Source organism: Staurois parvus, unplaced genomic scaffold (assembly GCF_062004578.1).
Source record: "Staurois parvus isolate SC_StPar_1 unplaced genomic scaffold, SC_StPar_1.0 ptg001344l, whole genome shotgun sequence".
NCBI lineage: Eukaryota > Metazoa > Chordata > Amphibia > Anura > Ranidae > Staurois > Staurois parvus.
The window spans coordinates 581996-607597 of NW_028319140.1; the positions used below are offsets into that span (position 1 = coordinate 581996).

Here is a 25602-nt window from a genome sequence, read left to right on the forward strand (position 1 = left end):
GATCGGCAGAGCTGGGGATTACTACTGAGTGGGGGATCGGAAGAGCTGGGGGTTACTACTGAGCAGGGGATCAGCAGAGCTAGGGGTTACTATTGAGTTGGGCAATCAGCAAAGCTGGGGTTACTACTGGGTGGGGATCAGCAGAGCTGGGGGTTACTGTTGAGCCAGGGATCAGCAGAGCTGGGGGTTACTGCTGAGTGGGGAATCAGCAAAGCTGGGGGTACTATTGAGTGGGGATCAACAAAGATGGGGGTACTACTGAGCAGGGGATAGCTGAGGATCCACAGGCCTAGTGCATTACCATAAAAAATGTTTAATAAAAAATAAAGTAGGTGTTGTACTCACAAACGACAATATAGTCAAGGCACATCATAGAAGAACAGCTGGATCAACACCGCGCTGAGTAACAGTCCACAATAGGGAGTTTAGACATCCAAAAGGCTGACGCGTTTCGAGGACTTGCCTCTTCCTCAGTGAGTTGGCTCTGAGGAAGAGGCAAGTCCTCGAAACGCGTCAGCCTTTTGGATGTCTAAACTCCCTATTGTGGACTGTTACTCAGCGCGGTGTTGATCCAGCTGTTCTTCTATGATGTGCCTTGACTATATTGTCGTTTGTGAGTACAACACCTACTTTATTTTTTATTAAACATTTTTTATGGTAATGCACTAGGCCTGTGCGCCCTCTTTTTGTTCTTTCCCCATTCAGTATATTTGGATTCCCCCGGTCCATTTGAGGGCAGCAAGGTGTGCATGTTCCAGGACATTCTTAATGTGGTTGTAGCATCGAGTCCATCCCCAAGCGCAGGAGCATTTGTGTTTGCTGGTTCTTTGATAGCTGAGGATCTGCTGAGTGGGGGTACCACTGAGCCAAGGTTTTACTGGGCCCTTTGCAAACAAATAGAAAATCGACACACGCAGGGCATTTGCCAAACTTCATTAAAGCCTCAAAAAAAGCATCATCGAAGCATCAAAAACACATAAAAAAAAGCATCTTTAACACGGTTTAATGCGTGTTAAAGTTGAAGCAAGTGTAAATGAGCCCTAACTCTCCTTATATAAAATCTGTCCCTTGTTGGTACTTTGACTTTTTTATTTTGTCACGATTCTTATTTCTTTCTTTCCACCATTAATATGAGACAAACGGGCAAATCTCACTTTGTTTTTGTAAAACTTAATTTTTTTTCTTTTCTCGAATGTTATTTTTATTCCATTGTTGTTGGTTTTTGGTGATTTTGGCCTTAAATTGTTTGTGTTTTCAATTTGGAGATCATGCATGAGATTGGCCCATATTTTGTTTTAACATTGTTCATGTAACAGTCACAGTTCCAAACAGTCACACAGATACAAAAGGCAGTGCTGGGTCGGCAGTCCAGTCTGTGCCATTTCCTACCACGACCGGGGAAGAGAGGGAAACCAAGTCAGCTAAACAAAAATCCAGAGTGTCTGCAATGGGCCACCCAGACAGGTAAAGACTCTCTAGTCTCTCCAGCATGGAGGAAACATTTTGGGGTTCTCAATTGCTAATATGTTGACAGCAAAACCTTTTCCCAGTGCATCACGCTGTAAATTTACCAAAATCATTTTAACAATAGTGGGTGCAGCAAGCAGACTGTCCCGGCTCCGATGCAGTCTTGATGGTTATTTCCATTCTATCAGCCACTCTTGATGGTTATTTCCATTCTATCCACCACTCTTGATGGTTATTTCCATTCTATCAGCCACTCTTGATGGTTATTTCCATTCTATCCACCACTCTTGATGGTTATTTCCATTCTATCAGCCACTCTTGATGGTTATTTCCATTCTATCAGCCACTCTTGATGGTTATTTCCATTCTATCAGCTGCTCTTGATGGTTATTTCCATTCTATCAGCCGCTCTTGATGGTTATTTCCATTCTATCCACCACTCTTGATGGTTATTTCCATTCTATCCACCACTCTTGATGGTTATTTCCATTCTATCCACCACTCTTGATGGTTATTTCCATTCTATCCACCACTCTTGATGGTTATTTCCATTCTGTCGACCACTCATGATGGTTAATTCCATTCTATCTACCACTAGTGTTAAGTGGAGGCCATAGTGGTAGTTTAGCTTTGGAGCTTCTAATACAATAAAACAGGGATGGCAATACAAATTCAACATGGCTTATTCTGGCAAAAAGCAGTTGAGGGCAAATCCACCCTTACTTTTTTACCAAATATTTCAGTGTCCAGCAGAAACCAAGTGTTGGTCACCAATACATCTTCTAACTAGAATCTCCTGTGTTATTCATGACACAGGAAACCAAAAAGTGCACAGCTTTTTACTTTGTAAGGAAGAAATGAACAATGAACAGTCTACAAACATTTGGTTAGGAGTACACATATCCACTGAAACTGTCTTCCAGGTAGGGGAAGTATTGAGCGTGACCTACCCTTTCTTCTTCTTTACGCAACAGCACTTTCATGTAATACTGTTTTAGAGTTTGGTGGCACCAGAATGGTTATCCATCCACGAATGTCCACTTGTAACTTTCTTTTTTATATAAAATCCTCATCGCACAAAGAATCCAGGATCAAACCGGGGTGGTCCTTCGATTAACTACATTGATGTTAAGACCTTCCTTCAGTTCTTTCTGGAAACAGTTGTGGACTTGCATGAAATTGCCATCTGGGTCTGGGTTAAAACTGGCCGCTGTGGTGATTTTCAAAGGTTCCCTAGAAAGTGTGTACATAGAAATCTCACCCATTGGAATGGTTGTGGCATATTTAATTCCAACGGGGGACACCTCCCGAGAAGGAGAAGCTTCTGTGGAGCGAGAGCTGGACCTCGACCTTCTTCTACGGTACCTGTAGCTTGGCATCCTGGCATATGGAGAGGTCGAGGTCTTAAGAAACTCTCTCTTCGACTTAAACCTGATCTCCTTGTTCCTTTCGATGTAAATATTTACGGCCAATACTCCTATAGTCTCGGCCACGATGAAGGACAAGGCCCCGAAATAAAATGACCAGCCGTAGTTGTATTGGTTTTTTTTATCCTCGTCTTTCTTGTCGCTGGGATCCCCTGCATTGCTGGAGATGTACACGATGATGCCAATGATGTTGCTGAGCCCTACAAGAAGAACAGAACATTATATTACAGTAGTGCAACTAAAATGTATATAAGGCATAGCTTTATGGATGCTTTCACTAGTTATCAAATGCTGGTTGCTCTTCACACCTAATGAAGAATGACAGTGGTTGGATGTAGAAGCAGACATTCACCAATAGCTGCTATGAGAGATGAAATGATCCACCATTATCTAGAGCAGCCTTTCTCAACCCTTTCAACACAGAGGAACCCTTGAAATAACTTGCCAGTCTCGGGGAATCCCTGCTAAAAATAACTGTATCTACAACACATGATACATTAGTGTGGTGGTCATTGGGAAGAATGATCCCTACACTTCTGGTCATTGGTAATAATTACCCCCTTACAGAGAGGTGGTGTCAGTGGAAACTTATGCAGAAGTTGCTCATTGCTCAAGGAACCCCAAGAAACCTCTGGAGGAACCCTGGCTGAGAAACCCTGATCTATAGTAATGGCATCAGCGGTTTGAAATCTGGAAGATCAGCTTACGTTTTGCATTGGCCTTTTCCATGAATATGTGTATGAAGGTTCTCAATAATTCAGGTTATAGTATAGCTAGTAGTATTTAGTCACATTTCTTAGATTTGTTGCACAAGATGTGGCCAACTACTACTAACCTCTTTTTTTGGTGAAGTTATCATTCCAATGGAAATAAGGACATAAACCAGTATTGACGTTGTCCACCTTGTCTGCCATTATGATCTCAGCAGAGATGTTGAGACATTGTTGGGATTTTGCTTCTCGTGTAATCCATTGGCCCTGATTTACTAAGAGGAAGGAGAACTTACGGCACTTTAAAATGGAGCCAACGACAATGAAAATGGTACGACTCAAATGCCCCCCCCCCAGACCTCTATCCATCAGATCAGCATCTGAATAGACTGGTGCAAGACAGACAGGATCGGCTTGTTAGGCTTTAGTAGACTCCAACAAAATGGCGGCCGTTTGCACACAGACACTGTCTCCCTGTTGCATGAATGTTCATAAAATGAGTACAAGATGGCTTTATCTCCTGTTCTCCACCTGTAGAGATTTCTAACGTGTTTCACCCTCTTCACAGCTTAATCGATGCTATGAAAAGGGCTTCCTTCCCCTTAATGATTCAGGGCCAATGGATCACATTAGAACAGTGTTTCTCAACTCCAGTCCTCATGGACCCCCAACAGGTCATGTTTTCAGGATTTCCCTCAGATGAAACAGCTGTGGTAATTACTAAGGCAGTGAAACTGATCAAATCACCTGTGCAAAATAATGGAAATCCTGAAAACATGACCTGTTGGGGGTCCATGAGGACTGGAGTTGAGAAACACTGCATTAGAAGAACATTTCTACTGAGAACAAGGTGGCCTCTATGATAATACTTCTTTAACAGGACCTATAATCTGCATTATTACTTATCTCATAACATCATCCTTATTATAATTCTACTCTGAAACATATATATATATATATTATTTATTTGTTTGTTTGTTTTTTTAATAGAAAGCAGATTGTTAGTTATACTTGGTGTATGCTTGATGATTTGTTTGAGTTTATCAGATCAGAAATGCAACCAGGAAATGATCAGAAGGGAGTCATCAGTGGCGCCCTCTAGGCACAGAATGTGGTATTTTCAGTTACACCTGCATGCCTTGTGTGTGGGAACGCTTCATTGTCAGTAAATATCAGATTTTTTTTTTTCTCTCATTTTTCTGTGTATGATTTGTTGCTTACCGGCTGCCACGAAGAGTATCCCGGCGCTGAGTATGATGTTATTCCTCCGATTATAAATCCGCCCGGCGCCAACACACAGGCCGCCCAGTAACAGTAGGATAGTGCTGAGGATGGGGAAGACGCTAGAGGCGCGGACAATGCCTGGGAATGACAATAAAATGATCAGTGACAGGGAAGGACAGAACATTTCCCATCGCTGGCAAAAAAAGCAACATTCTGGTTGGGTCATGAAAGGCAAAATCTGCAATCTTTATCCTTGCAGCCCAACTCCTGCTAAAACTTTTTATGTTGTTTTGAATAGACCAGGCAATGGTTCCCACATGGAAGAAAAATATATTTTAAACATATATTTTTCTCTGACAGAAAGTGATGCAGAAATCTTCCCAATAGGGACACCGATGGTAATAAAAACCTGACAGGGACTCTAACCCACATGGAAGAAATATATATTTTAAATATATTTTTAAAATATCCTTCCCAAATATATTGACATATATTTGAAATACTACAATTTTGCCTGTATTCAATATATATATATATATATATATATATATATATATAATTTATTTATTTATTCAAATTTTGTTACTATATAAAAAAGTAATTGTAACATATATTTTTACATATATTTGTAAATGCATTCCAAAAATGTAGATTTGTATTTTTAAAGACATACAGTATATTTGAAATGTATTTTTCATATATTTTGTAATAAATACGCATTTCAACATACAGTGTGTATATATATATATATATAAATTTTGAAATATATTGAATACGGGCAAAATTTTAGTATTTCAAACATATGTCAATATATTTGGGAAGAATATTTAAAAAATATATTTCCAATATATTTTTCTTCCATGTGGGAGGGGGGAATTGGGGGGGAGAGGGTACATGTTAGACCTTAAACACGTGTGTAACATGTTCAGGAAGGTCAAGTTAGCCTTTAAAGTGTCACACAGGTCCTTGCTCAGGGACCTCCTGTTATGGGGGTGACAACTCTCTGTCACTGTCTCCCAGTTGTGATTCTGCATTGTCACCCTGTCACACAGGCTTTCGATGGTGACTACACGCAGCTGTTGCAACGCACAAATGGTCCACTGTTGTCACCACCAGGACCTGAGAAATGTCATGCATCCATCACTGGAGTGCATATGGACTGGAAGTGGCTACTAAGAGTCTGCAGGACATCAGCAGCACTGAGATGGAATAAAGGCTAAAAATCAAGTAAGCATAAAAGGAAAGCAAGCGCAGATCCAAGTGCCAAGAGCAAACTAAACGTCATCCCGCTTGGGGTTTACACCGCCAGCTTTCGCAGACAAGGCTCCTGAGTGCCCCGTTGTGTGACGGGTCATCTGGTGCCTGGAGGAGGGGCCACAAGGGCGGAGCCAGACCCCAATCTGAGAAATATTGAATGCATTTTTAATGGGATCAGTTAAGTGTCATTGTTTGCATTTATTTTCTGCTTTTCTAAGAATTGTTTTTATGTAATGAATGTATTGATCTTCATGTTGTTTTTAGCACACAGGTCTGAATGTGATGTAAGATCGGCCCACTGGAGAAAAATGGCGGCAAACTGCAACTTGGAGGTACAGTAACACTGGGCTTTTCCTTCCATAAAGATCGACCGTAATGAATATGCTGCTTCCAGGATGTGCAAATAGAAATGTATGTTCGTTCATCTGCTGGAATGGTGCCGGCTTCCCAGACACGATGTTTTCGGGGAAAATCACGCCAATGGTCTGTAGTATGTAATATGGTTGAAGCCCTCCTGAAATCCTCTCTGTAGACCTCACTGCTCTGTGCAGCCCCCTTTTATGTCCATCCTCCAGGGGCGCTGTTTTATTGCGGGGTATAATTGATCGCAGCACCACAAGCCGCATTAATACGTTAATAACGCGGTGTAATCCCAACAATACGATTCTCAGCAATATAACTGAGATAGCAAGGTAAGAAGTCATTATAAGCAGAGGATATTATTTCCCCAAAGTACGCTCGCTGTATTTTCAAACCCCCTTCACCGGCTTCTGCTGGTATTTAATGACCTCCAGTAATTATTCTTCAGCTGGTAAGACCCGAGCAGCCTGGCATTTTGTCTCACGGAGTCTGGTGTCACGGTCAGATGACATTTATGTATAATGAAAGCTGGGCTGGGAAAGGGATGATTGACAGGCGGAGCTCGCAGCGTCTGTGTTCTAGGTCTCCAGGCTCACACCGGGCCATCAAGGAACACCAATATATGTCCAGAACATGGCCGGATCTAGGGGGGTGCAGGGGTAGGCTGCCCTAAATTGACACAATACCACCCTAATCTGACACTATATCACCCTTATCTGATACTTTACCGCCCTAGCCTGCACTGTACTGTCCTTGAATGACACTGCACTGATCTCAGTTAAGTGTTGTATGGGGTGGAAGAGCTATGTTGCCTGTGCCCAGGCTGTGTGCAGTGCAGGGATGGGAGAAGGAGCTGTGCCCTTGTCCACTGCACTCCCAGCAGTGACCCTTGTCCACTGCACTCCCAGCAGTGACCCCTGTCCTCTGCCCTGTCAGCAGCTGCCCCTGTCCTCTGCCCTGCCAGCAGTGACCCCTGTCCTCTTCCCTGCCAGCAGTGACCCCTGTCCTCTGCCCTGCCAGCAGAGACCCCTGTCCTGTACCCTGCAAGCAATGACTCCTGTCCTCTGCCTTGCCAGCAGCTGCCCCTGTCCTCTGTCCTGCCAACAGCAACCCCTGTCCTCTGCCCTGCCAGCTGTGACCCCTGTCCTCTGCCCTGCCAGCAACAACCCCTGTCCTCTTCCCTGCCAGCAGTGATATCGGTCCTCTGCCCTGCCAGCAGCTGGCCCTGTCCTCTGCCCTTCCAGCAGCGACCCTTGTACTCTGCCCTGCCAACAGTGACCCCTATCCTCTGCACTGCCAGCAGCGACCCCTGTCCTCTGCCCTGCCAGCAGCATCCCCTGATCTCTGCCCTGCCAGCAGCAACCCCTGTCCTCTGCCCTGCCAGCAGCTGCCCCTATCCTCTGCCCTGCACGCAGAGACCCCTTTCCTCTGCCCCCTGAAATTTTTTTTACTGCACCCCCACATCAGACAGGCTACATCCGGCCCTGGTCCAGAAGAGCAACAGCTGGTAGAAGAGATATGGCCATATTGTGGGGTTTACCTACAGTAGCTGCGACTAAGTAGCAAACAAAGCCAGAGTGCTTCTAAATTCAAGGGGCTGAAGTGGAACTTCAACCCCACAGCCCCGCCCCCTCTTTATATATTACGCTGGGTTGTCCTCGATTCACATACTTAGCAAATCCAGCGTTGTCCTGCTGTGACCCACCTAAGTACTACAGCCTGGGTCCCACACCACCATCTTCTTCTCATCATCATTGGGAACCCGGCTACCTCTTTTGGCCTCAGGCAGTGCAGGCCCCAATGGTGTGCGGTGGCTCTGCTTACCAGCCACTGTGTGTTCCTGCTCCTGTAGCTTTCTGGGATATGTGATGTGCATATCCCAGACGGCTTCAGAGAGAAGGGGACGTCATTCTTGCTTAGGTGAGGAGGTTAGCCTGGAGGTGAGCTGAACCAAAGAACTATAAATGGTAAAGAAATGAAAAACAAAATGAATTACTTTTTTAGATTCACGAGGAAGGATGCAAAGTGGATATGTTGATCAAGGGTCCGCTTTAAATATGGTGGAGGCTTTTTTGTCAAACATATAAAAGTAACTAGCTGAAAATTGCAGCAAAATTAACTGGGACTGTCATTAAGTGCACCAACTCTCCTAACGGGCCCCAACAATAGCCAACACAAGAACATCTCAAAGGACTGCCCCTTCCTTAATAACTATTGTGCAAGTCCCATTTGTGTCCTTGCTCCCTCCGCTACCATTCTCTTTTCCTATTTGAGAGTGCATACCCAGCCAGTCTAGGAGTAGCATCGCCACCATAAATGCGTTTTGGCAGTATAGTTCCAGCACTTGGTAGATTAAACTTTACTACTGCTGCACTTGAGGTGGCCTTGTATAGAAGAGCTTGTGGCACTGCTCCAAGATAGGAAGCAAGAATGAGATCATCCCCCCCCCCCGGCATTGAAAGAGGAAGAGGGAGCAGTGTCCGTGAGTTGTTTCAGTGACTTGTGTGCAGTCAAGGAATGAATGTCCCTCAGACCAGTCCATGGAGTCCAGTGTGTAGATGGCCACAGCCGCCGCTCCGGCCAGGCCCTTTTACGCGTTTTGCCCCCGCCCACTGGGGCGCCTCTGTGATCAAGCCCTGGTGGGCATGGCAAAATGCATCAGAAGGGCAGGGTGGTGGCTGAGGCCATCTACACACCGGACTCTAGGAATTGCACTTGAGGTGGCCTTGCTACTGTTTATGCTGATCTGGATGTCAAATGTCGTTTTATGCCTAGTCCTTACTGGTAATCACTTTGTGTGCTAAACTGTGTTCTTACCATTGGTAACCCATTTCATGGTTGCCTAGTTACCACCCGGATTGGGTGACAAGGTTCCCCTTTACTACCTGGTTTGCTGATTGTTTTCCTTGATATAGCACTACTGCTGGGTACATGGTATTACCTTCAGTGCTTTCCTGTGATGTGTGTTTCTACATTCATTCTGGTGGGTTAGAGGAGCTGAGTTTTTTGGGAAAAGATGAGGCAAAGAATAGAGGACCCTTCCTATCCAGCAGCTCCTACGGGGGTAGCCTTACAAAAAAAAAAAAAAAAAACCGCCCTTCAATGTTGTTCAGTGCACCTTCCACTGAAAATAAAGTATTGGAGAAAGACTTAGGGGGAGGGACTAATAGAAAAGGGAGTTTTCAACTTGACAAAATTTTGTTGAAATGAATTGAAAAATGAAATTAGAGGGCAGCTATGCCCAGGCCATAAACAATACATACAGACATACATACCTACTGTTATTAGGCAGTAAAACAGATTTACAAGAAGCCCTCAATGACCCATGGCACTACAAGCTCTGTGGAGAAATGTATCCTCAAATATTACAAGAAGGACTCGGAAGTCAGGTTATCTGTTCCTGAATAGCTTACAGCACATGCTGTGCGTTTACACTGGAGGGATGAACACCCTGTAATAGATGAGGCACCAGAAGTAACAAGCCCAGTAGAAATGTATTCTTCTTGATGAAAAAATAGTTAAAGTGATTGTAAACATCAGACATGAAATATGAACAAAGCCTATCCCTCTATAGTATGTGCCTGTCTCAGCCCAGAGCACTAAGTGTCATTTCTGTCTGCTGCCTCCTTCCTCTGCGATCAGCTTGAGACACTTCTGACAAGTTTTCCTGACACCAAGAGATAAATGGAGACGTGGAGGGAGCTCCATCTGATTGATAGCCTCAGCTCTGTTTCTGTGAGCTGTGTGGAGGGGGTAGTGTCCCTTTCCTCCAATCAGCTCTCAGAGCTCTCCTCACTGAGCTCTGCAGAGTGTAATTTTAGCTCACCCCGCCCCCTTTAGCAGGCCTATTAAAGACGGGGACTTCTGATGTGAACTTTAAAGCTGAATTGCTCCACAGTGCTTGCTTTGTTTTAACTGTTTGCCTGCCAGTGATGCTTATGAATGGTGGCTGCTAGCAAGGACATTTAAACTCGCTCACTTTTTATTGTCCAGCTAACTGTCGGCTTTTTTTGAGAGAAGTGATTCTTCACAGCCATCCAAATTTTAGTAAATCGACCCCTTTCGTCACAGAACGTGATAATTCGATAACAGATGCTTTGCGCCCTGTAGAGATGTGCAAAATCTGAGAGACCCGTCTGTGATTGTAAGCTGCAGTTTTATACAACTGAACTTTCAGTGGATTGGGAGCAAGCCACGGCTGGGTTACTTTGCTGGAGAGAATTATTTTCACGGTTGGGATGCGTCATGTTATATTCGCCTGCAGTAAATGACATTTTATCACAGATTTGCCGCGTGCCTAATTATGATCGGGCCACCCCTCCAAGATGCTCTGCGAGTCAGTGAAAACACCCAGGGCCTGGCCTATTTTTATGAAGTTGCGCACTCCTCGTCTTCAGTTTTGAAGTCGCCAAACCAAGCGGAAACATGGAAAGACGTCAGGCTTGTTGCAGATATTGATTTCCAAGACCCAGATTGAGCTGTTTTCTGCTGCTGGTGAAGGCAGAAGCTTGTATTGTCTGCTTTCTTAATTGAGTGTCTCCGTTGTGAAAACACAATCTGTTAGAGGGGACAGAAACCATTCTTCGTGCTTCCCCATAGACACAAAATATGAGATATAGGGAATGTCTGCCAAAGAGCTAAATGCACAGCTGAGATGCATATAAATGGGTTGTTCTACCAGCCCTGAGCACCAGGGTCTACAGGCAAATACTCTATATGGACAAAAGTTTGTGGACACATGACCACCACACCTAAATGAACTTCTTGAACATTTCATTCCTATACTATGGCCATTAATATGGAGTTGTCCTTGGCTCTTATGGTCATTAATATGTAGTTGCCCCCACCTCCCATGGTCATTAATACAGAGCTGCCCTCAACTCCCATGGTCATTAATATGGAGTTGCCCTCACCTCCCATGGTCATTAATATGGAGTTGCCCTCACCTCCCATGGTCATTAATATGGCATTGCCCTCACCTCCCATGGTCATTAATATGGAGTTGCCCTCACCTCCCATGGTCATTAATATGAAGTTGCCCTCACCTCCCATGGTCATTAATATGAAGTTGCCCTCACCTCCCATGGTCATTAATATGAAGTTGCCCTCACCTCCCATGGTCATTAATATGGAGTTGCCCTCACTTCCCATGGTCATTAATATGGCATTGCCCTCACCTCCCATGGTCATTAATATGGAGTTGCCCTCACTTCCCATGGTCATTAATATGAAGTTGCCCTCACCTCCCAAGGTCATTAATATGAAGTTGCCCCCACTTCCCAAGGTCATTAATATGGAGTTGCCCCCCACCTCCCATGGTCAGTAATATAGAGTTTCCCCCCACCTCCCATGGTCATTAATATTGAGTTTCCCCCCACCTCCCATGGTCATTAATATGGAGTTGCCCCCCACCTCCCATGGTCATTAATATGGAGTTGCCCCCCACCTCCCATGGTCATTAATATGGAGTTGCCCCCCACCTCCCATGGTCATTAATATGGAGTTGCCCCCCACCTCCCATGGTCATTAATATGGCGTTGCCCCCCACCTCCCAAATTCATTAATATGGAGTTGCCCCCTACCTCCCATGGCCATTAATATGGAGTTGCCCTCATATCCCACGGCCATTAATATGGAGTTGCCCTTACATCCCATGGTCATTAATATGGCGTTGCTCCCACCTCCCATGGTGATTAATATGGAGTTGCCTCACCTCCTATGGCCAGTAATTTGGAGTTTTGTCCACTTCCCATGGCCATTAATATGGAGTTGCCCTCACCTCGCATGGTCAGTAATATGGAGTTGTCCTCACACGCCATGGCCACTACTATGGAGTCGCCCTCACATTCCATGGCCATTAATGTGGAGTTGCCCCCTTTCCATCTTTAACATTCTCACAATTTCAGAAAGGTCACAAGATTTTGGAGTGTGTCTGTGGCCAATTTGTACCTATTGCGAGATCAAGTACTGATATTGGTTGAGAAGACCTGGCTCACAGTCAATGCTCCTATTCAACCCAAGGCTATTCATTAGGGTTGAGGTCAGAGCTTTGTGCCAAGCCATGTCTTTATGGAGCTGGCTTTGTGTACAGAAGTCCTGACTTGCAATTGACATTAAAATCCATCCCAAAGGTGTTCAGTAGGGTTGAGGTCAGGGCTCTGTGCAAGACACCCAAGTTCTCCCACCCCATACTGGTCTTTATGGGGCTGGCTTGCCACTGGCATTCCAATATATCCCAACGGTGTTCACCAGGGTTGAGGTCAGGGCTCTGTGCAAGACACTCAAGTTCTCCCACCCCATACTGGTCTTTATGGGGCTGGCTTGCCACTGGCATTCCAATATATCCCAATGGTGGTCAGTAGGGTTGAGGTCAGGGCTCTGTGCAAGACACTCAAGTTCTCCCACCCCATACTGGTCTTTATGGGGCTGGCTTGCCACTGGCATTCCAATATATCCCAATGGTGGTCAGTAGGGTTGAGGTCAGGGCTCTGTGCAGGATACTCAAGTTCCTCTACACTAAACTGCTCAAACCATGTCTTTATGGGGGTGGCTATGTCCACACAAGACCTGGTTTGCAGTTGGCATTCCAATTCATCCCCAAGGTGTTCTATAGGATTTAGGTCATGGTTCTGTGCAGGACACTCGAGTCCCTCCACCTTAAACTGGTCAAACCATATCTTTATGGAGCTGACATGCAATTGGCATTCCAATTCATCCCAAAGGTGTTAAGTAGGGTTGAGGTTGGGGCTCTGTGCAGGACATCCAAGTTCCTCCACCCTAAATTGGTGAAGCCATGTCTTTATGGACCTGGCTTTGTTTACAGGGGTCCAATATCTGCTCATGGATGCACCTAAACACAGAAAAACACACACAGCGTGCATTATATCATTTAAAACAATGGCTACACACATTTATATGCATTTAGAAATGTCCAATATAAACACGTATGCCACTGCCATGTGAATGAGGCTCTTCTCTGCGTCCATTATTCTGCATTCTCAGGATTTTACTCCAGACACTCTCTCAGCATATGGAGAACAATCTTCCAATGATACTTTGTTGTCTCGACGTTTCCGTTTTGTTACTTTATGTCTTTGGTGGGTTTTTTTCCTCATCCTAAATAACTATGTAGCATTCGAACCTTTCCCGTGTTTGAAGTTTCCTCCTATCATCTAAATGGTGTCACTGGGGCCGCTGGAAGGATTCTTGTATGACAGTAATATGTAGATGGCACGTGACATATCTGTGTCTGGGGAAGCACGCTAAACAATCATTAATTGTGGCAGGAAAGAAGACCGTTGTGTGTTTGCAGCGCTCCAACCCCCCGCAGCGCACAGATACTTTCACTGATGGGTTTTAGATTTCCTGTTTGTATATTACAAATCATTTCCAACAATCCCCATTCTTAATGAAGTCACGTGTGTGTTCCCCTTTAACAAGCGCAGACGGCGTACCGCCATCTTTGCTGACAGGAGCCGGAATTGTAATGTAAGAATGGGAGCGGTAATGGCTGTAATCTTCTCAGACATCAAAGGACGCACTTTCCTGACAATCTGCGCCGTAAGATGGCTGGGGATGGGGATGGGGGGGGGGGGGTAAATTAAAGATGAAAGTTGAAGGTGGAAGTGCCTTTATCACATCTTGGAGACACTCCAGGAACGTCTTTGTTGTTGAGGGTATTGTTTTAATGTTTTATATTCTCCTGCCGTGCGGATGGGTTGTATCCTGTACACACAGGTTATGTAACGGCGCTCTGCATGTGTGGAAGACTGGGCATTGCCATTATCTCAGGTGAGGTTGTTCATTTGGGGACACTTCCTGTCCTTGTGACACCCGTATAACAAAATGCTAGTAGTTGTCACCAGGACCTGGAGTGTAAAAACATTTCTAAGGCTTGGCAACCTAACCTTCCCCCACACTACGAAAGATGTGTGCCCTATTTTGTCTGCGTCCCCATTGGAGAGATTATTCATCATCCCTTGTCCTGAGAGGAAGTGATAACAAATCTCTCTGGTGGGGACAGTTATGAAAACCTAACAGAGGCTCCTCTAACCCTTCCCCCACTCCAATGCAATAGAATACATTTTGTATGGATTTGGCCCTTAAAGTGGTTGTAAACCTGTCCATATCCCCAGTGAAGTGATACACAGAGATGATACAAAGCTTCCTACATAAGTTATACCTGTTTATCTATAACCCTCTCTTCTCCAGAGCCTTTCAAAGTACAGAATTGACACAATATTTTTTCAGCTTCTAGAAGCGTCCATATCCCCAGTGAAGTGACACACAGAAATGAAACAAATCCTCCTACATAAGTTGGACCTGTTTATCTGCAGCCTTTAAAGTCCAGCCTTTACATAGAATTTCTGTGCTCCAGAGGGCAGGGGGCAGGGATCTGTCACACACACAGCAGCGAGCTGAGTGTAATCTGAGACCTGAGTGAAGAGCATGGACACCCCCCTCTACACACTCTCATAGGAAAACATGCACAGCTAAGGCTGTCAATCACATGCTGTGTGCTGGATCCTGTCCCCCTGGATCCCTTGGAGTCCTCATAAGTGACTCATGCAGTTAGCAGAGGAAGCAAACGGCAGACAAAAACCCCACTGAGTGCTTTGGATTGAGACAAGTACACACTATGGAAAGATTTGCTTTGTTCATTTTATATTTCAGTGGTTTACAAGCACTTAATAGATTTTCAGATTATTGAATTGTATTGTAACTGTATAATGGTAGATGGATGGATGGATGGATGGATGGATAGATGGATGGATAGATCGATCATCCCCAGCCAGGCCTCTTTGTGCAGGAAGAGAACGTTGGCTAGCATCCTGGCTATTCCTCTGCATTCCTTCCCATAATCCCCAGTTCCTGGCACCGCCATGCACCCCCAATGCACCCTGATCGTTGGTGTGATGATAAGGAAGTTGCGTACTCACGTAGGAGGTACTCGGAGCTGTCGTGGTCGTAGTCATTGTCTTCAGGAAAGTGATTAATTCGGAAGCAGTTTCCTTTGTACAGGCCTGAACAAAGAGAATATAACATGGTTGAAGCATCATCATGCGATTCACGGAATGCTGACACATACAAACACCTGCGATGTGACCTCCGCCTGTACCGCCACCGCCTGTACAGAGTGTCTCCTCCTGCAAGTGTAGGACTACAACTCCCATCAGACCCCAGTGCTGTCAGTCCTATTTCCTATACTATGCTCTCTCCTGTGTGGAGATACAAGTAGCAGTTCACCCGCGTCGCGCATTGACAGGTACTCGCACACCCCCATCTTCAATAATGGGGTTCCACTTCTATACACTGCGGCTCCGGACCTCTATGGGCGCTCGCCCCTGGAGATCCCTGTCTGCCCTCTCAGTCACGAACACCATTTTGTGCCCCCTACATTTCTGCCCCCGAACCCTCCACCCCAGGGGTGGACTGACCATTTGGAAACTCGGGCACTGCCCGAGGGTCTGGGGTGAGTAGGGGGCCCCATGAGATGCCACTGGTACCTTTTTCATAGGCTTTTTTGAGTGTGGACAAGGACACGGGCCCCATGACCCCCTACTGCCCGGGGGCCCCATGAGTTGTCAGTCCGCCCCTGCTCCACCCCCATCCCTCCTGTGTGATATATATATCCCATCCTCTGACAGATGTGATTGGCAGAGGGTCTAACCCTTCCACACTCCATCCAAAATGTACACAATAGTTTTTTCATACAGCAGGTAAAGTCCGGGCATTCTGCCTTGCATGCCTGTTTCAGGTCAGCCATGCAAAAAAGAACTGAAGCCACAGGCAGCCAGGCACCTAGCATTTTCAGACTGCGTTTAGTCCTGGCAGTCTCTAAATTTTGCTCAGTGCAGGTTTGAGCTTCACCTAGTTGACCCTTCTGCTGGGCGCCATTTACCAGAATATTGCCCATAGGAACAGGTGGACCGGTGCTTGTTGGGGTGGATGCGGAGATGAGGGCGGCTTTTCTCCATGTACAGAGCAGTCTGATGCAGGACGGGCTCTCATGGCCTCCTAAGGAGCTCCTTCCATCAGCCTTAGGCCCCTTTCACACGGGCGGTTAGATTTCAGCTTTTAGCTGCGGTTAGAGGAGCTTAATTACTGCAGCTAAATGCAGACAATGCATCCCTATGGCTCCGTTCACACGCTGCGTTTAGCAACGTTCTCATAACATACTGTTTTATGCGTTTAGGTAAAATAAAGTTGGCAGCGTCCAGGAGCGATGTACTGCAGCTATCTGTTCATAAACTGAGTTCGTTGATCTCTGTGCCAGCAGTGTTGGGATTTCGAAATAGAAAAATAACCCCATGCATTTACAAGGGTCAAAGAGGCCCTAAAGGTGGGATTCAACCATCTCTGGCTGTGCGGTTTATCTTCCATTGTTCTGCGTCTGCACCTTCTTCCCTGATCTGCCCCCCTGAGCCGACCCGGGTAACACATACGTGACGCTTGGTGCCCCAAAACCTGCCTCTCCTCACACGTTACAGAGATACACAGCCACAGCCTGACCTCTGTCAGCCCATCCACTTATCAACTGGATACAGGAGCTAATGGGATCTGTACCTCCTCCAAATTCTACTGCAACCGGAACCTTCCGTGAGAGGAGCATTCACTGCACTCCACCCAAAACTCACCATCTACATAGGAGAGAGATGGATATGAGACGGACGGACGGACAGACACTTGGATGCACAGTTGCATACAAAGTTACACAGATAGATACATAGTTACATATATAAATAGTTACAGAAATAGATCCATGCATACACACACATAGCTACATAGAGGCATACCTGACTACATACATACATACATACATACATACATACATACATACATATACGTAGTTTCATACACAGATCCATGCATATAGACGGGCAGACACGTAGGTAGGTAGGTAGGTAGGTAGATGGGGTGAGATAGAGGGGTCATTACATGGATGAGAGCTGGCAGCAATGACTGACAACAAGGGATTGTCCCTTCATAGTTGCATCTCCCCCACCTTTACTTCCAGAGGCCGCCCCGAGTGCTCCATGCTTCCTCCATGACAACACAATTGTCTCTTCATGAATTACATTCCCATAATGCCTCTGGGAGTATCCCCCTGACACCACCATTGTCTGATCTATGCCGCCATGCTAGACAGGTGGAGAAGGCTTACAGACAGAGCCATTAATTAAGTCCTACTCTGTACAAGGCAGCTGAGAACAGCCAGATTGCTGCACATAACAGGTTCTCTTTATAACTAGTAATCCAGATGCCCCCCCCCCCCCGCCTATACATTACTAATAATCCAGCCAGCCCCCCCCCCCCCCAGCTATACATTACTAGTAATCCAGCCAGCCTCCTCCATTCTCCACCCTTCTCCTCCGTCCTGCACACCCTTCTCCGCCATTCTCCACCCTTCTCCTCCGTCCTGCACACCCTTCTCCGCCATTCTCCACCCTTCTCCTCCGTCCTGCACACCCTTCTCCGCCATTCTCCACCCTTCTCCTCCGTCCTGCACCCTTCTCCGCCATTCTCCACCCTTCTCCTCCGTCCTGCACCCTTCTCCACCATTCTCCACCCTTCTCCTCCGTCCTGCACCCTTCTCCTCCATTCTCTACCCTTCTCCGCCATTCTGCTCAATTCTCCACCCTTCTCCACGATTCTCCTCCATGGTTACATGGACCCCTAGGCTTCCTCTGCACAGTGGTGGAGGTTGCTTCAGCTGACTGACCTTCCATGTGGCGCCTGCATTGTTCGGGTGCCAAGGCTACTTGGAAGAGCCAGCCATATTACCCCAATATATATATATATTTTTAATTGTAGGTAGATATGGAATTCTATATACCACTGGAAGGGAGACGTGTCTTTCACCTAAACACTAATACAAGGATTTTCAAAGTTTCTAAACACAGGGCCAGTTTACGGTCCTTCAGACTTCAGGGGGCCAGACTGTGGCCATTGGGAATAGAAAATGTCCTGACATCTGCAGGAAAAAAATTATTACATATCCCGTGTTCAGTAGGAGGAGGAATCGTGTCCCATCTTTGGTGTCAGTGGCAGGACTAGGGCCCCATTGTTGGTATTACTTGGAGAAATAATGCCCCATCGTAGGTGTCAGTGGGAGGAATAATGCTCCCTCATTGGTGTCAGTGGGAGGAATAGTGCCCCATCGTAGGTGTCAGTGGGAGGAATAATGCTCCGTCATTGGTATCAATTGGAGGAATAGTGCCCCATCATTGGTGTCAGTGGAAGGAATAGTGCCCCATCATTGATGTCAGTGGAAGGAAAAGTGCCCCATCGTTGGTGCCAGTGCATATTATGACCCTCTTTTGGTGTCAGGGTGAGGAATTATGGCTCACAGTTGGTATCAGTGGGAGGAATATTGCCCCATCATTGGTATCAGTGGGAGGAATAGTGCCCCATCATTGGTGTCAGTGGGAGGAATAGTGCCCCATCATTAGTGTCAGTGGGAGGAATAGTGCCCCATCATTGGTGTCAGTGGGAGGAATAGCGCCCCATCATTGGCGTCAGTGGGAGGAATAGTGCCCCATCATTGGTGTCAGTGGGAGGAATAGTGCCCCATCATTAGTGTCAGTGGGAGGAATAGTGCCCCATCATTGGTGTCAGTGGGAGGAATAGCGCCCCATCATTGGTATCAGTGGAAGGAATAGTGCCCCATCATTGGTATCAGTGGGAGGAATAGTGCCCCATCATTGGTATCAGTGGGAGGAATGGTGCCCCGTCTTTGATGTCAGTGGGAGGAATAGTACCCCATCTTTGGTGTCAGTGGGAGGAGTGGTGCCCCATCTTTGGTGTCAATGGGAGGAATAGTGCCCCATCATTGGTGTCAGTGGGAGGAATAGTGCTCCATCTTTGGTGTCAGTGGGAGGAATGGTGCCCCATCTTTGGTGTCAGTGGGAGGAATAGTGCCCCATCTTTGGTGTCAGTGGGAGGAATGGTGCCCCATCATTGGTGTCAGTGGAAGGAATAGTGCCCCATCATTGGTGTCAGTGGAAGGAATAGTGCCCCATCATTGGTGTCAGTGGCAGGAATAGTGCCCCATCATTGGTGTCAGTGGCAGGAATAGTGCCCCATCATTGGTGTCAGTGGAAGGAATGGTGCCCCATCATTGGTGTCAGTGGAAGGAATGGTGCCCCATCATTGGTGTCAGTGGGAGGAATGGTGCCCCATCATTGGTGTCAGTGGGAGGAATGGTGCCCCATCATTGGTGTCAGTGGGAGGAATGGTGCCCCATCATTGGTGTCAGTAGAATTAATGGTGCCCCATCATTGGTGTCAGTAGAAGGAATGGTGCCCCATCATTGGTGTCAGTAGAAGGAATGGTGCCCCATCACTGGTGTCAGTGGAAGGAATGGTGCCCCATCATTGGTGTCAGTGGGAGGAATGGTGCCCCATCATTGGTGTCAGTGGGAGGAATGGTGCCCCATCATTGGTGTCAGTAGAAGGAATGGTGCCCCAAGGGCCAGATGAAGCAAAGTGCAGTTTGGAGAGCACTGCTGTAATGTAAGGTGCATTTTGTTTGTAGCAGGGGAGACCTGAACAATTCCTAAGGGTTCATCTGGGAAGAAAAGGTTGTGAGAGGCTGGTTTAACCCCTAATACTGAGCGAACCCCTTAGTCCTCACGCTCTGTATAGTCACCTTGACCTGTACTGGGAACCAGCATTCCGAAGTCACTCAGGGCCGCCCCAAACCTCCCATCCCCCGGCAGTGAAGTCCGCGGCTTGAGAACGATTTGTTCCGACATTTGAGAGATAATGAGGATGATGGGGATGTCTGTAGAGTTCCTCGTTCCGTCTGCAGTCGTCTTCTTCTAGTCTTGTCCCCTGGATTTGCCCCTGGAGGCCCCCCTCCCCCTTCCAAGCAGAAATGTGGTGCGATGACGCTTCTGTGTCGGTACTGACAGCCGCCGTCGGCACAGTCACGGAAGTGAGATCTTACTGCATTTTAAAGCGGATCTGCGCTTGTAAGAAGAATCCGTGGCGCCTCGCGCGGCCCGCTGCCGTGTTCTGTAAAACTAGGACGCTGCCGCAAAGCGCTCTCAACTTCAGAGAAATGCTGCGCTCAATGGAAATCCGGAGACGAGGTCCAGGCCCAGGAAAAAAAAAGCTTTTCCTAGTGACAGAAACATGTTTTCGTAGAGGAGATGGACGCGGCGGAGCGATGGGGGCTCAGATGTGCGCACGTTTCACTGCACAGCTCCAGGAGACGGCCGCCGTAACAAGACGCTTGTAATGATGTGAGGGGAGGCAAAGCTGGGGGCCGAGACTGCTGGGGGTCGAGACTGCTGGGGGCCGAGACTGCTGGGGACCGCTTGTCCCGAATTCCACGCCGAGGACCGCGTCTCCACCACGGGTCATTTCTTCTGACAAGAACTCTGCTACACACCACAACATTGGTCATGTAGCCTCTCCTTGGGAGGATTTCCAACTATCAATCGAAAAAACAAGCCTTTCCGTGAAGGACCAACCAATTCATGAGGGTGTCACCCCAACATACCAGTCCCTCCAGAAATACAGAGACTACCCCCATCAAGATGTACCCTCCTACCCACTCCAGAGAGGGCAAAACTAACCCATCAGAGACGTCAGGGCCGGTGTTGCCTCTTCACCTCCAGAAGGTCCCCCCCCCCCCCTACATGACCAAGCATTTTTTTGCTATTCAGCACTGTGCTACTTTAACTGGCAACTGCGCAGTCATGCAACACTGTACCCGATTGAGATTTATATCATTTTGTTCACACACCTAGAGCTTTTTTTTGGTGGTATTTGATCATCAATGGAGTTTTTTTTTATATTATATTTTGGAAAAAAAACCAATATAATCTGATATAGTGACGGCCGATCTCATTTCTTGAGGCCCTAAAACACCAGGACAGTAAAAATCAGGATGGTACAAATCCCCCCAAACGTCAGGATGGTACAAATCCCCCCAAATGTCAGGACAGTTCAAATCCCCCCAAATGTCAGGACAGTACAAATCCCCCCAAACGTCAGGATGGTACAAATCCCCCCAAATGTCAGGACAGTACAAATCCCCCCCAATGTCAGTTCAGTACAATACCCCCCAAATGTCAGGACAGTACAATACCCCCCAAAGGTCAGGACAGTACAATACCCCCCAAAGGTCAGGACAGTACAAATCCCCCCCAAATGTCAGGACAGTACAAAGCCCCCCAAATGTCAGGATGGTACAAAGCCCCCCAAATGTCAGGACGGTACAAATCTCACCAAATGTCAGGACGGTACAAATCCCCCCAAATGTCAGGACAGTACAAATCCCTCCCAAATGTCAGGACGGTACAAATCCCTCCCAAATGTCAGGACAGTACAAATCCCCCCAAATGTCAGGACAGTACAAATCCCCCCAAATGTCAGGACGATACAAATCCCCCCAAATGTCAGGACGGTACAAATCCCCCCCAAATGTCAGGACAGTACAAATCCCCCCCAAATGTCAGGACGGTACAAATCTCACCAAATGTCAGGACGGTACAAATCCCCCTAAATGTCAGGACAGTACAAATCCCCCCAAATGTCAGGACGGTACAAATCCCCCCAAATGTCAGGACGGTACAAATCCCCCTAAATGTCAGGACGGTACAAATCCCCCTAAATGTCAGGACGGTACAAATCCCCCCAAATGTCAGGACGGTACAAATCCCCCCAAATGTCAGGACAGTACAAATCCCCCCCAAATGTCAGGACGGTACAAATCTCACCAAATGTCAGGACGATACAAATCCCCCCAAATGTCAGGACGGTACAAATCCCCCCAAATGTCAGGACGGTACAAATCCCCCTAAATGTCAGGACGGTACAAATCCCCCCAAATGTCAGGACGGTACAAATCTCACCAAATGTCAGGACGGTACAAATCCCCCCCAAATGTCAGGACGGTACAAATCCCCCCCAAATGTCAGGACGGTACAAATCTCACCAAATGTCAGGACGGTACAAATCCCCCCAAATGTCAGGACGGTACAAATCCCCCCCAAATGTCAGGACGGTACAAATCCCCCTAAATGTCAGGACGGTACAAATCTCACCAAATGTCAGGACGGTACAAATCCCCCCAAATGTCAGGACGGTACAAATCCCCCCCAAATGTCAGGACGGTACAAATCCCCCTAAATGTCAGGACGGTACAAATCTCACCAAATGTCAGGACGGTACAAATCCCCCCCAAATGTCAGGATGGTACAAATCCCCCCAAATGTCAGGACGGTACAAATCCCCCCAAATGTCAGGACGGTACAAATCCCCCCAAATGTCAGGACGGTACAAATCCCCCTAAATGTCAGGATGGTACAAATCCCCCCCAAATGTCAGGACGGTACAAATCCCCCCCAAATGTCAGGACGGTACAAATCCCCCTAAATGTCAGGACGGTACAAATCTCACCAAATGTCAGGACGGTACAAATCCCCCCCAAATGTCAGGACGGTACAAATCCCCCCCAAATGTCAGGACGGTACAAATCCCCCCAAATGTCAGGACGGTACAAATTCCCCCAAATGTCAGGACGGTACAAATCCCCCCAAATGTCAGGACGGTACAAATCCCCCCAAATGTCAGGACGGTACAAATCCCCCCAAATGTCAGGACGGTACAAATCCCCCCAAATGTCAGGACGGTACAAATCCCCCCAAATGTCAGGACGATACAAATCCCCCCAAATGTCAGGACGGTACAAATCCCCCCCAAATGTCAGGACGGTACAAATCCCCCCAAATGTCAGGACGGTACAAATCCCCCCAAATGTCAGGACGGTACAAATCCCCCCAAATGTCAGGACGGTACAAATCCCACTACAGAAAACTACAGGAGGGGCGGAGACAAGACCAGTCCCCCTGCACAAGGAATACACAGAGATCACCGAGATTCCGGAAGAGGACACAGGATGGATTTATATAATATTTACTTATCATAGAGTTCAGATAAAGTAAGGTGTGAGTGTAATATCTCCAGAGGTTTATTCCACTGGGGGAGGGGAGGCTGCAGAAATGCCGCCTCCTCCTCCTCCTACAAAGTTACAATGTACAGTCTGATCACTGTGGAAGGGAGACTGAGGAAATGCCTCCCCCTGCCTGCAGCAAACTGATGATCTTATCTCAGCGTAGGTAGAGTCACTGACTGTATTATAAGATATGTGGTACTAGTTGGGCAGCATAATGGGTGTAGGTTGGGTGAAGGGTCTTGCCAGCCAGTGTGGAGGGTGTCGGGGGGGGTGTAGAATAATGCTGTACATTGAGCTGACGTGATATATAATAATGTTACCTGTTATCTGTACAGACTGTCCTCATATTAGGGAGTTTGATGTACGGATGACGAGTTTCTCGGCTGGTGAATTACATACAATGATATAAAAGTCGTTTTTCTGCAGCTGCATACAATCGTTCCCAGGCTGCAGGGAGGAAGCCGTCATTTCTATGACCCGATCCCTATCCGCACACATTCCATCCCCTCCAAGTGGCGGGGAATCTCTAACATTGCCGCGTCACGCTTCTCATTTCCCGTAATGGGCTGCAGCCGCCTTATCGCCGCTGACTCCTCCAGGAATGAGATAATCCCTCAGCGGGAAGGAACAATGGCTGCAAAGTCCGTTTAAGGACGGCGCTGCGTTCAGTCATGCCGACGTCTCGCTGGATACCTGGAATCCACCACTTCTGAATGACGGCGCTCATTACATTGTAACCAACCAGCGACGTGTTCCGCTATATAAAGATACCTGCAGATACTGTATACAGAGCGCCACAACGGGGGCAGCCAATCACGGCCAATCCCAATTGTATACAGACGTACAATAATCTGTCCCTGTACAATCTCTCATTTGTAGACTTTGCTGTGGAAATTCCCGCCACTTGAACCGCCATGGTTACCAATAGGCATATGCTGTTCATTTCTTTCCAAATCAAAATTCGGGCAAAATGTTTGTTTTTCAGAGATTCAGATGCATCCCAATTTCTGAATTACTATAGGAACGAGCTTAAATGAATCCGAAATAATGAAGCAACAAATTATTCGAATCAAATCTAATTCAAAATGAATTAAAACGTATTAAAAAATAAAATCAAATACAAAAACAATTTCAAAATGTAAACATATTGCTGACTAATGCTGATTTCCTTCACAGACTCTGTGGTCTTGGAATAAAATAGAATAAAGTAGAATAGAAAAAAAGGAAATAGAATAGAAAATCATTTAATAGAATAGAATAGAATAAACTAAAAGGAATATAGCTGTCTTTTGAAATTTCCCTTCCCCCATAGCAACCCCCCATGTTGAGACCCCCAGGATATATTTTTTTTAAATTTGGTATGGGGTTTCCGTTACAATCCATACCAGACCTAAGACCATTCGTCCCACTGACACCCATGATGGGACACTATTCCTGCCACTGACACCAATGATGGGGCACTATTCCTCCCCCTGACACCAAGGATGGGACACTATTCCTGCCACTGACACCAATGATGGGACACTATTTCTGCCACTGACACCAATGATGGGACACTATTCCTGCCACTGACACCAATGATGGGACACTATTCCTCCCACTGACACCAATGATGGGGCACTATTCCTGCCACTGACACCAATGATGGGACACTATTCCTCCCCCTGACATCAATGATGGGACACTATTCCTGCCACTGACACCAATGATGGGACACTATTCCTGCCACTAACACCAATGATGGGACACTATTCCTACCACTGACACCAATGATGGGACACTATTCCTCCCACTGACACCAATGATGGGACACTATTCCTGCCACTGACACCAATGATGGGACACTATTCCTGCCACTGACACCAATGATGGGACACTATTCCTACCACTGACACCAATGATGGGGCACTATTCCTCCCCCTGACACCAAGGATGGGACACTATTCCTGCCACTGACACCAATGATGGGACACTATTCCTCCCACTGACACCAATGATGGGACACTATTCCACCCACTGACACCAATGATGGGACACTATTCCTCCCACTGATACCAATGATGGGACACTATTCCTCCCACTGACACCAATGATGGGACACTATTCCTCCCACTGACACCAATGATGGGGCACTATTCCTCCCACTGACACCAATGATGGGACACTATTCCTCCAACTGACACCAATGA

At 46.7% G+C, this 25602-nt stretch overlaps 1 protein-coding gene across 2 annotated transcripts in view; it reads right to left on the reverse strand.

The window, feature by feature from the left end:
- Positions 1–483: 483 nt before the first annotated feature.
- Positions 484–25602, reverse strand: part of CACNG4 (calcium voltage-gated channel auxiliary subunit gamma 4) — a 37865-nt gene continuing 12746 nt past the window's right edge. Inside the window, exons 1-4 of one of the 2 annotated variants that reach the window (XM_089661469.1) lie at positions 20096–20251; positions 15385–15468; positions 4826–4966; positions 484–3094 (exon numbers count right to left, since the gene is read on the reverse strand). In XM_089661469.1, the coding sequence (XP_089517595.1) occupies positions 2559–3094; positions 4826–4966; positions 15385–15468; positions 20096–20201 (867 nt within the window). In that variant the 5' untranslated portion in view covers positions 20202–20251 and the 3' untranslated portion in view covers positions 484–2558. Of the gene's footprint in view, positions 3095–4825; positions 4967–15384; positions 15469–20095; positions 20252–25602 lie in introns of those variants that run through there. The other variant, XM_089661468.1, reaches the window with a different exon arrangement.